The sequence below is a fragment of the Canis lupus genome, chromosome 8, assembly GCF_011100685.1.
Source record: "Canis lupus familiaris isolate Mischka breed German Shepherd chromosome 8, alternate assembly UU_Cfam_GSD_1.0, whole genome shotgun sequence".
NCBI lineage: Eukaryota > Metazoa > Chordata > Mammalia > Carnivora > Canidae > Canis > Canis lupus.
This window is the reverse complement of record NC_049229.1, coordinates 53,277,146-53,293,041: the sequence shown is the minus strand read 5'-3', so window position 1 is coordinate 53,293,041 and position 15,896 is coordinate 53,277,146. Positions and strand designations below refer to the sequence as shown.

At 36.6% G+C, this 15,896-nt stretch overlaps 1 protein-coding gene and 1 long non-coding RNA gene across 28 annotated transcripts in view; one reads left to right on the top strand and one right to left on the bottom strand.

Annotated features, from left to right (window-relative positions):
* The window catches only part of CEP128 (centrosomal protein 128), a 397,326-nt gene that overhangs the window by 326,471 nt on the left and 54,959 nt on the right, over positions 1-15,896 (top strand). For 9 of the 17 annotated variants that reach the window (XM_038545463.1, XM_038545464.1, XM_038545471.1 and 6 more), the window contains one exon: positions 10,762-10,851. The exons of 4 other annotated variants lie outside the window; for them this stretch is intronic. In XM_038545463.1, coding sequence (XP_038401391.1) covers positions 10,762-10,851 — 90 coding nt within the window. Of the gene's footprint in view, positions 1-10,761; positions 10,853-15,896 lie in introns of all 17 variants that reach the window. 4 more of the 17 variants (XR_005363617.1, XR_005363616.1, XR_005363618.1 and 1 more) reach the window with 1 other exon arrangement.
* The window catches only part of LOC102153427, an 85,386-nt gene continuing 78,324 nt past the window's right edge, over positions 8,835-15,896 (bottom strand). For 10 of the 11 annotated variants that reach the window (XR_005363630.1, XR_005363622.1, XR_005363631.1 and 7 more), the window contains one exon: positions 13,524-15,291. This is a non-coding gene — a long non-coding RNA (uncharacterized LOC102153427). Of the gene's footprint in view, positions 11,728-13,523; positions 15,292-15,896 lie in introns of those variants that run through there. The other variant, XR_005363626.1, reaches the window with a different exon arrangement.

The following is a 15,896-nucleotide window of genomic DNA, read 5'->3' as shown; positions in this document are numbered from 1 at the left end:
TTCTTTTTCTTTCTTTCTTTCTTTCTTTCTTTCTTTCTTTCTTTCTTTCTTTCTTTCTTTCCTTTTTTCTTTCCTTATTTAGATTTTATTTATTTATTTAGGAGAGAGTGAACAACAGAGAAATGATGCAGGGCTCGATCCCAAGAGCCCAGGATCATGACCTGAGCCGAAAGGCAGACACTTAACCATCTGAGCCACCTAGATGTCCCAAAAAGCTAATATTTAAATGATAACCAGGAGTTAGCCCTGGCAAGTTTGGAGTAAAGATAAGTTTTAGGCAGTGTGAAGGAGATGGGAAGACCTGAAGTAAAAGAATATCAGTTTCATTTTTGGTATGTTGGAATGTAGCATTGAGAGAGGAGAGGCAAGACAGGAGTTTGTAAGGTAGACAGAGGTTTAAAGAACCTCATAAAGCAGTTAGGATTTTACCTTTAGTATATGGGAAACCAGTTAAGAGTTTGAAGCATGAGAACAATATGATCAAATCTTAATTTTTTAAAAAGATTTTATTTATTTATTTGAGAGAGAGAAAGAACATGTACAAGCAGTGGGAAAGGTAGAGGGAGATGGAGAAGCAGACTCCCCACTGAGCAGGAAGCCTCACACAGCAGCTTAATGGACTGAACCATCCAGGCACCCCTCAAGTCTTCATTTTTAATGGGTAACTAACTGGCTGTAAAGTCCAAAATAATTGGGGGCAGGTAAGATTGAAACCACGGATACCAATTAAGAAGACATTTGTGGGAATCTTGGCCAGGGATGATAGTGAGTGGGGGATTGAGTGGTAGTGGAGAGCATGAAGAGTGGTTTCCTTTTTTCTTTTTTTTTAAGATTTTATTTATTTATTCATAGACAGAGAGAGAGCCAGAGACACAGGCAGAGGGAAAAGCAGGCTCCATGCAGGGAACCTGATGTGGGACTCGATCCCAGGTCTCCAGGATCACACCCCAGGCTGCAGGCGGCTTCAAACCGCTGCCCCACCAGGGTTGCCCAAAGAGTGGTTTCTTAGTACATTTTAAGATCTAAAATTCCATGGAACTGTGAGATTGGTTGTTAAGAAGTAAAAGAGAAGGGTTAAGAATGACTCCTAGGTTTCTTGATTGGGCCACTTCATGGATGGTCATTCTAGTCAGTAAGAGAAAGGGAAGCTGATTAGTTCAGTTTTTGATATTTTCTGTTTGGGTGCATTGAAACATCCAGATGGCAGTGTCAAGAGAGGATCGGTACATGAGTCTAGAGCTTAGAAAACCTGTGAACTGGACTTGAAGATTTGTTGTCATCCAATTAGTCTCCATACCATGTAGATGATACTAAAAGTCATAGGATTAGAATGCCTGGCTGACTCAGGAGGTTGAGTGTACAACTCTTGATCTCAAGGTTGTAAGTTTGAGCCCCATATTGGGTGTAAACCTTACTTAAAAAAAAAAAAAATATCATAGGAGCAATGAGGATCCCCCAGGGAAAGTATGTGGAATAAAAAGATGAAAATTTAGGCTGGAAGCATAGGTAACACTCACACTTAAATTTCAAGCTAAGGATGGAAATCTTGCAAAGCGGTCTCAGACATAGAGAAAATAATTTCAGGAGGGAATAATATGAAATGTGGCAAAGCATATTTCAAGGGAAAAATAATAAAACAGTAAATATTTGTTAAATCATTGAATCCCCTAAGCTAAGGAGCTTATGTTTTAAAATTAAAATTTACCATACAATAAGTGATAATTTCCTATCATACCTATGCAGCTACTTTTCTCTTTCATGTTCCCAAATACCTGTTTAGCACAGTGCCTCACCACAGTAGGTATTCAATAACTATTCTGTTGACCAAATAAAGTAATAAGTATCACCCTGGACTCTTATTTAGCACTACCCATTAAAAAACAACTACCATCCCTGTCCTAGAGTTCATTTTCTGTTTAAAAATTTTGGAGGAGGGAAAGGCTCCTAATTTCTGGCATTCCTGTGTATATACCACACACATCTGCTTTCACCCCCTCTCTTTATCCTTCTCTCTTCTCCCTACTTCTTCGGATGTAGTATTGAACCAAAAGGTAAATAAGTGCGTAATTGGCATGAGTTGTAGTAATCAGTGGGAAAGGAAAAGAATGTAGTGGTGAGGGAGGCAAGCAGCAGTGAGAAGAGTATTTTCAATCTTAAGAGGAATCACAAAAATGAAGACAAACATATTTGACCTTGATTTCTATAACAGTTGGTAATTGCCAAAATTCTTCACTGGAGCTTCATATTGTCTGGCTCAGTTGTGTGTGTGTGTGTGTGTGTGTGTGTGTGTGTGTGTGTGTGACATTCATTTGCAGTTACATTGTATGCTGTTCTTAAAAACAAAGTATTGTCTTTGACTCTAAATGTATGATATAGTACATATATACAGTACATACATGATAGAGTCCTATTTGCATATGGGTTTGAGGTACATTGAAACAAGCAAATCCCTTCTTTAATCCACTCTGAGATCAGCTGGAACGTTTTAAATAGACACAAAAGGTGATCCCATTCTCCTTGATTTGGTTGAGAAATATTCAGTGACTGTAACCTTACTTGTAATGACTGGTAATAGTAGGTGCTGCTGTTTTTTGTTTGTTTGTTTTCATTTTTTAAAGTACCAACCTATCTGGTTCACCTTTCATCAGTTCCTTGCTTTGTGAACCCCAGAGTGAAAATTACACCAAAAGAGTATGATGCTTAGTCATGAAAAGCTTCAAACTGCTATGTACGACCATCACTGAACAGAGTATCTGGAAAATGCATATGCCCCCTGCCTTCTCCTGACTTACAGTCATCTCACTTTTCATTTTATCTCAAGATAAAACTAGATGATTATGAACATGATTTTTCGTATTCACTTTCCTCTTTTACTAAGCCATTCAGGTCATTTTGAGGTAATATCCATATCTATAAATTGGGGATGGTAATAATACTTTATAGTACTATTAAGAGGATTAATTGGGATAAGAAACGCAGAAACAAACCTTGATACCTGGCAGGTATTCCATAAATATTAATTTCACACACTGGCTACACTTACTGGGTACTAGACTGCTTCATACTGGGATAAAGTGGTAAATGTCCCTGTGCCCTCCGACAGTCACCCTCTCCCTCTATCTGACCCTCCTTGCTCCTTACCTGGGCAACCATGATTTTAAATTCAGATTTTGGTCAGATTATGCTAAAAGAAGTGTTACATCTTGGGTTAGCTACTAACTATAATGAAACAGTGAAAAAAATTACAATGTGGCAATAATGAAATTGATTATATGGGAAGAATTTGAATATCAATCTTATTATTTAAGAGGAAAAAAGAAACAGTTGTAGAATCTGGAAATGTCACAAGTATTCCTGGACACTTTGTTCAGTATCAGTATTTTCATTAGAAATGAACTGAATCCTTAATTTAATTAAAAACATCGGGTTTATAGTTTGGGTTTTTTTTGTTTAATTATATATTTTTTTTTCTGGGACATTCCAGAAGCTATGTATGCCCTTGAAGAATATTAAAGTGGCATTACTGACATGCTCTTTTTCAGATGACCCATAATTATATTTAATTCTTCTCCCAAGTAGCTTTAAAAATAGCCTGGAACCTTCCATTTGAAGGACTTGATTTTTTAGAAATGTTTTTAGAGTGGAAGGACAGGTGTTTGATTTTGGTTTTTGTCACCTCAATAGTGTTCAGACAAAAGCATATGAAATGAGTGGAAAGAGAAGATAATGTTTTCCTCAGCCATTACTTCATTTCAGCTACTTATGGAGTAACCTATGACAGCATAGTGTTTGAGGGAAAAATAAAACTCGAATTTCTTAGTTTTTTTGAAAGTGTAATTAATATTAATATAGGGGTATTATTATGTGAAAAAGAATTCCAGGATGGAGTTAGCAGATACCATCCTTGGGAATAAACTAGGCAAGAAACACACCAAAGACAAAAATCTGGCCTGGATAAATAAATTGCCCTGGTGGAGGATTGTACATTAACATCTCAGTAGTACCCATTGATGGCCAATCATCCTGGTAAACAACTATATGATAAACTGGGCTAGTAACAAACCAACTGGATAATTTCTGTAATTTTGCTGTCAATCATTTCATCTTCTTCTGACTATAGAATGTCCATAGCCTGTATTTTCAAACCACATAGTGATTTGAGGATTTTAGGAATTATGGGTAAAAAAGTGGAGAAAGGGGCTACTAACAGTCCCTGAGTTAGAAGGGGAAGTAAGGGTAAAGTCTAATGCTGTGCTCTAACACTGGTTCTCTAGAACTGAAGGATTCCTTAAAGCAATTCTTCAGTTGTCCCAGAAATTCTAATTTGCTTGGGAGATACTAAGGTACATTTATAGAAGTCCCAATTTGAATAAATTGACAAATTATGATTGATGTTTATTAAACTAGAAGGTACATGCAGTATTCTGCTCCTCCGTAGGATGACCCACGAGACTTAAAATGCAACTTCCCATAATTCTAGAAATCAAACATAATGCATACCTACATACTCTTCCCAAGATGCAAAAATGTAGGCAAATTACTATATGTCTATTTCTTTTTCTGATATATGTTTAAAGAAAAATAACAAGTGTTGTAAGTGATGACATAAACAAGCAAAATGTGGGCAATTGTGGGGGTTGGAGGATTGGGCAACACTTGCCACTCTCGGGACTAGCTGATTTAATGGCCTATTAAAATCTCTATTTTCTCAAAAGGTGAAGAAGCTTACCAAGCTTAAATTTGGTATGGGGTCTCAACAGAGATGAAATGTTAGCAGTCTGTATTAGGGCCAAACAGGGTCTCAGCCCGTTAGATTTGCACACTTCCATTTACTATGTCAAGAAGCCTCAGGAAAAGGGAACCAAGCTCAGTAAAATCAATTCCACTTGAAAATTTAATGGCCATTAAATTTTATTGCTCTATTTTACCTAAAATTAGCAACTTAACTTTAATTCCAAAATTATGGCAATAAAACTGGAAAGTTGAATACCCTGAAAGTGAAGTAGTCTTTGTCCAAAGATATGGAGGTTGATTGGCTAGATCATTTTCTTTGGAGAATAAAAGAAATATGATAATGTGACTGGTTCTGTTTATCCAGAGAGATGCAAAGCACAAGTCTACAGGATTTAGCAGTCTCCTTTGAGTCAAGCTTCTACAAAAACCTCTAAAGAAATAGACGCCATTTGGAAACATTTTAAAAATGCAAATATAAAGTGTAATTTTTTCATTCAAGTGCCCAAATTTTACTTTGACAAAGTTTTCTAAAAACTTGGTAGAGTAAATGAGCCAAGTGTGTGTTATAAATTTTATAAATTGTTCCCACACGGGGGGAATTTATTTTATGTGTCTCCATATACCAACCCCTTTGCAGTTGACTCCATGTAAAGCAACACTTCCAGAAAATATCCCTGAGTGCCTTTGTCAGAGTCTGAATTCTGGGCTCCATGAGCACTGGGGCTGATGAAACAACGGCTTATGTTTTCTTATGAAAAATGAAAACTATCTCAGCATATTATGATGTTTTGCAGTGTTGAACTTGTCTGGGAGTTTTTGCCATGTTTCCAGAGTCAACTGTCACTTTACAATTTGGGGCAGTTTCATTTGGGTTTCTATTTAAGTAATCACTTCAAACCCATTCTCCATTATGTGTATCTGCTTATTCTTCTTGATCACACCCCTAGATAGGCCTTAAACTTTGGATAAATCATCGTGTGTCTTCCATTGGGGCTGCTATAACAAAACTACCATAGACTGAGTGGCTTAAACTAGAAATATTTATTTCTGACAGTTCTGGAGGCTAGGAGGTCTTAAGATCAAGGAAGATTCAGTACCTGCTTTCAGTAGTTATGTTAGATTTAGATGCAGTATCTGGCCCACTTCCTTGATCACAGCAGGAGAAGAAGAGGAGAAGGAACACTCTTGAATCTTTTCTAAGGGCACCATCCTGTTCATGATGGATCTACCCTCATGACCAGTCATGTGCTAAAGGCCCCATCTCCAGATACCACAATTGGGGATTAGGATTTCAATCTGTAAATTTTGTGAGGGAGGGACACAAACATTCAGGCCTTAACACCTCATTCTCCATTTTGTCTTCTGTCTCTTGATGACAATGACAGTTGTGAAAAGAATATTCTAAGGGATGACTGTAGTGTGCCACAGATTTGAGAACAATAATTGTATACAATATATTGTATATTGTATATTGCTCAGCAATAATACATTGCTGGTTGAAACCATTTCCATTGATTGTAAACCAAATCTCTGAGGTTCTAAGTATTAGATCATTGTATAGATCATTATATAGAAGCATAGAACATCATTGAAAGAAACTAGAGTTCTCACTTCTAGGGCTATCTCCCATGCCCATTTGGCACATTTTCCAGAATGTTAAGAAACACTAGAGAAGATTTCCCCAAACTGGGTTCTTAAAAACTCTCTAATAGTATGTTTCAGTAATTACAAAATACTGATCTAGTACTTGTTAGTTCCTGTCAAGATTTTGCTAACTCAATCCCAAAGGGTGATGTCTGTGTATCAAAAGAGAAAAAAGATCACTCCCATGGTGCCAGACTATGCTTTTGTGACATACACTGTGCTGAAACTTCTAAATATATATTATTGATTCCTTGCAACATTTCTATAAGATAAATACTGCTATTTTCATTTTACAAATAAAAGAGATTCATAGCTTGTTCAGCCAGCAGTTGGCAGGGCTAGTACTTATACCTGAATCTGCCTGTCTTCTGTACTACTGTACTTACATGCCTCCAGAGCTTATAGAGAAAGTAGTTTCCATACCTTTTGTTTGTTTGTTTGTTTAGCTTCTTGGCCTTTCCTTCTTTGAATTTCTTCCATCTTTTTCTTCTAGGAGAATAATTCATTAAAAAACATACTAAGTATTGGGATCCCTGGGTGGCGCAGTGGTTTAGTGCCTGCCTTTGGCCCAGGGCGCGATCCTGGAGACCCGGGATCGAATCCCACGTCGGGCTCCCGGTGCATGGAGCCTGCTTCTCCCTCTGCCTGTGTCTCTGCCTCTCTCTCTCTCTCTGTGTGTACTATCATAAATAAATAAAAATTTTAAAAAAAATCCTAAAAAAAAAAAAAACATACTAAGTATTTCATGTGGTAAAATACTAACCCCTTTACCTTCTCAAGAAACAGACTATAAGAAGCTAAATGATTTGTTGAAAGTACATTAAATAAATCAGGCAATACTAAGACTAATGTTAGTGAAACTCCTTACTGCTTTTCTTTCTATTAACTTTAAAACTATTTACAAACTCTTAGGTTCTTAGCTTACACATATGGTAATTGGGCAGTGTCGTGTGTGTGTGTGTGTGTGTGTGTGTGTGTGTGCGTGTGTATGTGTATTTGTTTCGCATGTGGGGGGAAGATTTTAATTCTGGTGCAAGATTATGAACAATCCAGTAATCTCAAACACTTCTAGGAAGGAGAAGGGATCATTTTTCTTTTTCCATTCTGCACCTTTTCTTTTTGCTTATTCATCATGTTTTAAATAAACAGACCAAAGAAAGTTGTTATTAAAGCCCTCCGTGGGCTTCTTCAATTTCAGTTTTAAACCAGGTTCAAAATATTCTGGCAAAAATTAAAGGCAACATTGAAAACGTTTGCATAAATTTTAAATTGTGCAAAAAGTGATAAAACTAAAATGAGCTGAAAGAATGAGTAATAAGCATCTCCTCATATCATTGTCTTTTTATCATAATCAGTGATGATATGGGCTTTTAAAAATTGATTCTGAAGTGCATTCCTTTTCCAGAGTATCTGCATTCTATTTATTCTTCTAAATGTAGTTTGCTAGAAGTTTAATGTTTACTTTTAAAAGTGTGAAGTCTTATTTGCATGCTAATAAATAACATTTAATGTCTATTAACAGTACTTCCATATTTGCTCATAAAATGGAATAGAAAAATATTACCTACAAGAGGTTCCATGCCTTTACTACATTCTGGGAGTAATTGAAATCCCTAGTTCTCATTTCTCTGTTAGAAAAGAACTAATAAATTTGTCACCAGTAAAACAGGGGTAGGGGGGGAGAGGCCATTTATGAGCTTAGTAATGAATCTAACTTGTGCAGCCCAGACCTGAAAGAATTGGGAGACCAGTACAATAGAGGTGCCAGTTAGCTGTATAGCATTACAGCTAATTAAGTTTAGATCTTTGCTTTTCTTTATCTTTTTTTCTGATATTTCCCCAGTGGTATTGGCTGTGTGTGCTTCAGCTGGCCTAATGTCAGACTACGAAGTCAGAAGCAGTTGCAACTTACTTAAGAAAGGTGTATGGGGGCACCTGGGTTGCTCAGTGGTTGAGTGTCTGCCTTTGGCTCAGGTCATGATCCCAGGGTTTCCAGATTGAGTCCTGCATCAGGCACCCTGGAGGGAGCCTGCTTCTCCTTCTGCCTGTGTCTCTGCCTCTCTCTGTGTGTCTCTCATGAATAAATAAATAAAACCTTTAAAAAGAAAACGGTGTATGGCAAAAGTATAATCCCTCTGATTATAGGAAACTGCTATAAGAATGTATAGAAATAATGGTTTTTATATAAACATTAAATTGTATTGTCATGTAGTATGTTTTGTTATACCATCACCTGATACCTGTTAAACATAAGGTTCTGGCATGTGTAATTTCAAGAAAGAGGCTCTAAAACAGTTTTCCAGTGTACACCCTAACCTCCACCACACACAAAATACAGCCCTAGTGGTAATAAAAAAAAAAAAGGCATCATCTATATAGACAAATATATACATAGTTTTTTAAATGTGGATTTTAATTTGTTTTTGAGATTTGGTATGGACTCCTTTGAGTCACGTGGACCTGGATTACAGTCTAAACTCAATCCCAGTGTGGAATTCAATACATTTAATATCTTTGAGTCTATTTCTCTGACTTTAAAATGAATGAAATTAATAATATTCACCTATTGAGAGTTTGGGGAAGCATTAAATGAAACATATTTTCAGCGAATAATAAACTTTTAACAAATAGTATTGGGTTTTATGATACTGGTACTTTAAAAGGACTGTTTGTAAACAGTCACAACACATACACTAGTGTCCCTTTTATTCCTGAAATTAAGCAAACCCTTTTCCTGTCCCAGGACCTTTGCATTTGCTACTTCCTCTCTCTCTAATGCTTTTCCCTTAGCTCTTTCAGTGATGGTTCATTTTCATCCTTTGAGCTTCAGCTGAAATGTCACCTCTTCATGGATATCTGACTAACCTGTCTAAAGTAAATCTCTGCCCTGACCCCCCCATCATGGTTTTGGAATATCTTTTTATGTCTTTGTCTTCTATGGAAAGGAAACTCCATGAAGGCAGAGAGACCTTATCTTTCTTGTTGATAACTATGTACCAATGTTCAACAAACTGTCTGCCTCAATAAATGTGAATGAATGTGGATGGATTAAATAAGTGGGAGGGAGGGATAGAGAGAGAGAGGGAGGAAGGAAGGAAAAAATGATAGATAAAAGGAATAAAGGACAAAGAGAAGATACCTTTATGGCCTGAGAAATGATTTATATTCTGGATATATGCATTTATACATATACAACTTTGCAATGTTATTTTTAAGTTTAAAAATTGGGTAAAAGTTTTCTGGTTCCTGTTGTCTTTTCTTGCCCCTTGTCTGCGTGTTTCACCTTATCTTCTCCTTCTGGAAACTGACAGAGGTTATTTTGCTATAGGATGACCTCCCTCTGTGAAGCAGGAAGTAATTCTTATAGGATACTGACACCTTAGAACAAAGGGTTGCCAAACTTCTTGTAAAGGGCCAGATTCTAAATATTTTCAATTTTACAGGCTATCTGCTGTCTCCCAACCACTCACCTCTGCCATTCAGAATGAAAGCAGCTATAGACAATATGTAAAGAAATGAATGGGCTGTGTTCCAATAAAAATTATTTAGGGAAACTAAAATTTGAATTCCACGTAATTTTCACATGTTATAAAATATTATTCTTACTTTGATTTTTCTTTAGCCAAATAAAAGTGTAAAAACCATTTTTAGTTCGTGGGCCTATAAAAACAAGTGACAGGTTACAGTGGTCTGCTTTGCTGATCCCTGCCTTAGAATGAACTAGTTTAATGGCTTTCTATCCCAAGATTGTTTGCCTTTTGAAAGATGAACTGGAATAGGGAGAGGCAAAGAATAAATTTCTATTGGTAGAATTTTTAATAATTTTGCAAATGGAAGGAAAGCATAATTTTGAGTAAGCAGACCTTCCTGAACTCCTAAAATTATATTACATCAGCACTGCATTATCCACAGGTATGGTTGTGAGGGCTAAAATTAGATTTCATGACCAGTTAAAACTGTCTAGGTATGTCCATTAGTGAGCTCCCACCTTATTTATTATATGTATAGACTTTGTTTGAAATTTAGGATTAGTTACTTCTAGGGATGTGTGAAAGAAAGCATGACAGTTTGAGGATACTTGAGCTCTAAAATCCTAATGAATTGTAGCTCTATAATCCTTTAAGAATATAGAAGAATAAAATCCTTTATATTTCAAGTAATGATTTCCCTAAAATTTGTGTGTTTAAGTTGGGTAAGGGATTATTTGGGGAAAACATTTTAAGAATACAGTGTGATATCATTTTCTAAATACAGAAATTAAAAATTAAGTAGAAATTATAGTCTAATTGGTGTTATTTTTATAGCTATGACTATAGTGCTTTTGAATATTTTAAGACAATAGAGCTTTCCAACTTTTTCTTTACTCACATCTCTTTTAAACAGCCAAAGCAACTGTTTAAAATTCCACCATGGGAAGATGCTAGTCAGACTGCAATGAAAAATCAGAATGAAGCTCAAATTGAAGAAAAAGCAGTTAAGTATTTCATAGGTAGGAATATTTAGGGTATTTAGAACTGAAAGTTAAAATATGTCTACCTTATTCTAGGACATGCAGGGTAAGTTAGCCTTCAGGTATGCATCTCCTAAGTGTAACTAGAAACTAGGTTGTTGGGGTTTTTCCTCAGTTTTCTTGGATACTAAGAATAGTGCACCATTGATGGCCAGAGTACAGATAAATTGAGGTTAGTTTTAAGTCCTTTAACTATCTTTCCCTTCCCACCTGTGCTTGTATGTCAGGAAATGGGGATTAATAATAATTTAATCTCAAACTGAGTAGGAGGCAAGAAAAACCTAACTCATGTCAGCCAACCACATTATTTTAAAACCATCTGCTTATGTCTGATTATCCTTTTCAATAGTCTGCTTATGTCTGATTATCCTTATCAATAGTCTTTATTTTTTTTAATAGTCTTTAATATAGAACAGTGAGAGGTAACTATATAGGAGCTCACAGAGGAATATGGGAATAAGGGTAAGAGAGCCTCTAAGACTTGTTCCTTGTGCTTTAATTCCTGAAAACACCCGAGTAAATGACTACATGTAATTTAAGATGTGAATTATTGGAACTGCTCAAAGGTTAGCAGTTGAATTCCCAAAGTGGACTGTTTGCTTGTACCATTTAACCACTCAGCTTGTGACATGCACGATGGTCACCAACCAAGTGCTGTGATTGAAATATTCAGGAAGAAGGTGATTGGAATAGTGGGTTCCATGGTTATGTGGGTTTCTCTGTGAATAATCTTCTCCTAGAGGTCTGGAAAATGTGTGCCCTTGAGGGATTCAAAGGAGATGCCATCCTTAGGGAGTCTCATTAGGCCAGCTATGTTTGGTGACAGTTCGATACATACCCTGAGGAAAAAAAAAAAGGATACCCTGTTGTTTTCCACAATTTGTTCATGACACAAACCTACTCATAAATTATGCCATAATCACTGCTGCACTAAGATTTGCATATGAGTTCAGAGCATATTCAGCTGATATATGACTAACCTCACCCCTGGAGACATGTACTTTATTTTTGAAAATGTAAATCTTTGGGGGAAAAATATGGTGTTTTGGTTTCTGGGTTGTTGCCTTTTTCCCCCTACTATTCAACTCTGTGCCTACCTCTCTTTTGGGGGACAGTCAATCTTTGAAATTACACTGGTTGTAATTTGCATTGCCCCTAACCACCATCATAGCCTTCGTGTTATTTGCAAATAATTTTTGGTTGTTCGCTGGTTTAGATGTCATTCACGGAACTCTTGTTACCTGTTACCAACAGGTTCACTGTGGAATTGCACAGTTCTGGGAGGAGGAAGATTCTGTATATTTTGCCCTTCGTTTTGTTTGTAGTCTTACCATCTAGGCACCTGTGCACCACATAACATTGTGCATGAAAGAAGAGTCTTAATGCGATTCTTCATTTTAAAGGAAAAAAAAAAAAAAAAGGAAAGAAGCCTCATGGCTTTTCTCCGTGAACTGAAACATAAAGGATAAATCTGAGATTTTTTTGGTTTTAGTTTTATACAGTTGACTGGAAGAGTTTACAGGGATTTAAAGCAAAACCCTACTTTGCCTCTCAGGATCCATTTTCCAGTGGGAAATCTGTTGAAACAAAAACAACAGAGCCCCATTTCTCTTTCTCTTCGTTTTCCCTGCACCACTAAATGCCCCAACAGACACATGCACACATCCCCCTTCGGTGCAAGTGCAATCTCAGATTCTCTGAACAGGGTCAAACCATAACACAAACAATGTCAAAGTAGAAGGGTTGATGATTGCCTCCTAGCAAGACTGCAAAGCAAAAATGCAACCTGAGAGTGTTGCTGAGGAACTCTACAGAGGCGTGGCTGTCTTAAGTCTCTATCATGACAGTGGTAGTGGATGAAAGAACAGATCAGAAGTATGGAGCACATATTTTGACTCTATTCATAAATCCTGCTTCTGATTCTATTAGGGATTTGCCATACCCTAAGTAAAAAGCAGGTGCAACAAGAATGTTACTGGGTACTCCCTCTAGGCTAAGAAATGATACCTCCCTTTAAACTGGCTTTTCTTGATAAGTCAAAATGCTGGGGAGTGTGGGGATAGGGGAGGTTGGTCATTGACAACTTTCTAGACAAAATCTTGATGTGTTGCTGTAGTTTTCAGTATTTCTGTGTTGTTTCAAATCCTGTAGTGGATTATTTAAAAAGGACACTTAAGCAGCTAGTGAAATAAATTAATAAGGATAGACTACAGGTATCCACTGATGGGTAAAATGAACTCTGGATGGTTGGGAAAACACTACATGCTGCTCTCATGCCACTTGTTCTAAATTTTGTCTTAAGTGTAATTTTACCTTTTAATAGATAACACAATTTTACATATAGATTATTGATTAATTTGGTGTATTCAAAGTCAACTTATGCTATATTTTAAAACTTTTCTTGGTGTTGCAATGTTAAGGTTGTTTGCAGTTGTTTTATTATTTAAATCACTATGTGAAACATTCATTTTTTTGTGATGACTAATAAAGGCCTTTTCTCTTTCTTTCACTTTAATATCTTGAATTTTAGAAAAGAATATATTTGGAATTATTTCCAGCTCTTTTAATTATTAAAAAAATGGTTGACAATATTGCCATGTGGAAATTCATAGAGAAAAAACTGCACATACTTGTATTTCATTTTATATCCTTTATATAGGAAGTAGCAGATAAAGTGTGAGCATTGATTAAACAGAGTTAACATTTGACAGGCAAAATGCCACACAGTGGTATCTCTGGGTGAAGCCAAGTGGATTTTTCTTTCACCAGAAAGGTTTTTTGTTTTTGGAACAGTAATGGAGGGAGTCCCAATAATTTGAAAATCATTTGTCTATCATTGATCTTCAGTCCCAGTGAAGTTTCCAGAATTATTCTGTACTCTTAAAGATACTTAGACTTGGAAGAGTGACTCTTGTTATATCCTCATACCAGTACTGTATATTTTCATAGGTCAGTGGAAAATGCTGCATTATTGTGATGAAGTCATCAGGCCTGTTCAGCTGTACTTACCAGAGGCAAAACTGATTATTTAGACCTATAAGGCCTCTGATTCATCTCTTAGATGGGATGGATGAATCAATGTGTCTCATTGATTGGCTTGGCTGAATCAAACCATTAATGATCAGGGATTCAGATACCAGCAATCCATATAGCACTCGTTTCCTAACTTAGCCTGCAAATATTTGCCCATCTCCAATGATGCTAATATATTTGTCTCGGTTCGGTTATAAATTCCAATGTACAACCTTGTGACCAAGTAGAAGAGGGGTACATATACAGCTCAAGGCAGGTTACTAACCTCATCATAAAATTTAAAATACATCTTTTTATAGTACATATGTTGTAGACCTCTTCCAAAATATTCCTCTCCCTTCCTGATCTGCCAAGCGCAGAATGAATTACAGTGTGTTGTTTAGCAGCATTATTGATACTCAAAAATTGTGTGTAATATTCACATTGTAAAGAATAGCTAACACTCTACATTGGAACTCAGTGGCTGTACAGTGAGTATGTATATAATTTTTAGAGTAAACATTAAATAATTGTTTCCATTTTAGCTGTTTCTTAGACCATTCCCCTCCTTAGATGAAATGAAAGAACAGTCATAAAAAGTCAATAGCAACAAAATAGGTTTTTCCCCCCTAAGAACTTTTTTCTCCAAAACATTGAAGCTACATTTCCTTTGATTTTTGTTTAGCCTTCCACTCCCAATTATTTCTTTCTTATAGGTGTTGTTTATCCAGAAATACTTCATATAGGAGAAATCAATAGATTCAGCTTAACAAAATAATTTGTTTATTTAATATTCTAACATCTTATTTCAAGTGTTTTTGTTTGTGGTAAAAGGACTCGAAGGCCTCTGAGAGTCTGCAGTTGTCCTCAAAGTGTTTGCAGAATTATGTGTATATTGTGGATAATGTACATTTTCCTGGGGAGAAGATCAAGTCTCATCAGACTCTCAAAGTCCTTGACTACAAAAATAAGAATGACTGGTATTAAAACCACCTGAAATATCGTGACTTTAGTGAGAGCATCTTCACTATTTTTGGAGGCTCTCTGCCCTCTTGGTTCCTCCTACCTTCCCACCCCCCTTTTAATGTCCCAGTGCTGTTCAGGATCCAAGTATGGATGTATTTTGCACACCTTCTTTTTCATCTGAAAGTTTATGCTTCAGTTCCCACTCCAACCACATAAGCATTGACTTCAATTTGGCTTCTCACTCCACTTCTTTTCCTCTGCTACAGGTCACCACACAATAAGGGGAACCCAAACTGACCACAGAGCATGAGTTCCTACCACTGCAAATCAGGGCTCTTACTGTATGCTTGGTGATCTGGGGAGATTAGAGGAGTTGAGATAAACTTGAAAGTAATCAGGAGGGTTCTGGCAGAAGACAGTTTGGGCTAAAAAACAAAACAAAAACAAAAACAAGAGCAGAAGTAAAATTAAAAAGGAAAATAAAGAAAATTTGTAGATAATAATATTTGAAAATAGCCTCAGAGAATGTCTGATGCAGTCTTCTTATTTTCCATGGGAGTGTGTGTTCACAGTAGGAGGTGTGGGTGAGTGTTGAACTTTTGGATTGAGTTTGAAGATAAAATCTGTTGAAATGGGGATCCCTGGGTGGCGCAGCGGTTTAGCGCCTGCCTTTGGCCCAGGGCGCGGTCCTGGAGACCTGGGATCGAATCCCACGTCGGGCTCCCGGTGCATGGAGCCTGCTTCTCCCTCTGCCTGTGTCTCTGCCTCTCTCTCTCTCTGTGACTATCATAAATAAATAAAAATTTAAAAAAAAATCTGTTGAAATGAAAATTGGAGATTAAACAACAACAACAAAACACTGCACTTCTGGTGAGAGTGGAAGAGGTAAAGAAGAATATAATTTACTGTGATGTACTTATATGTTCATTCTAAGGCATATACTGGCATTTGTTTCATGGGCTGTATGAGTGCCACGGTATTGGCTTAAGTTACCTTTATTTTAATAAGAAGAACAAGAAAGGAAGTGTGG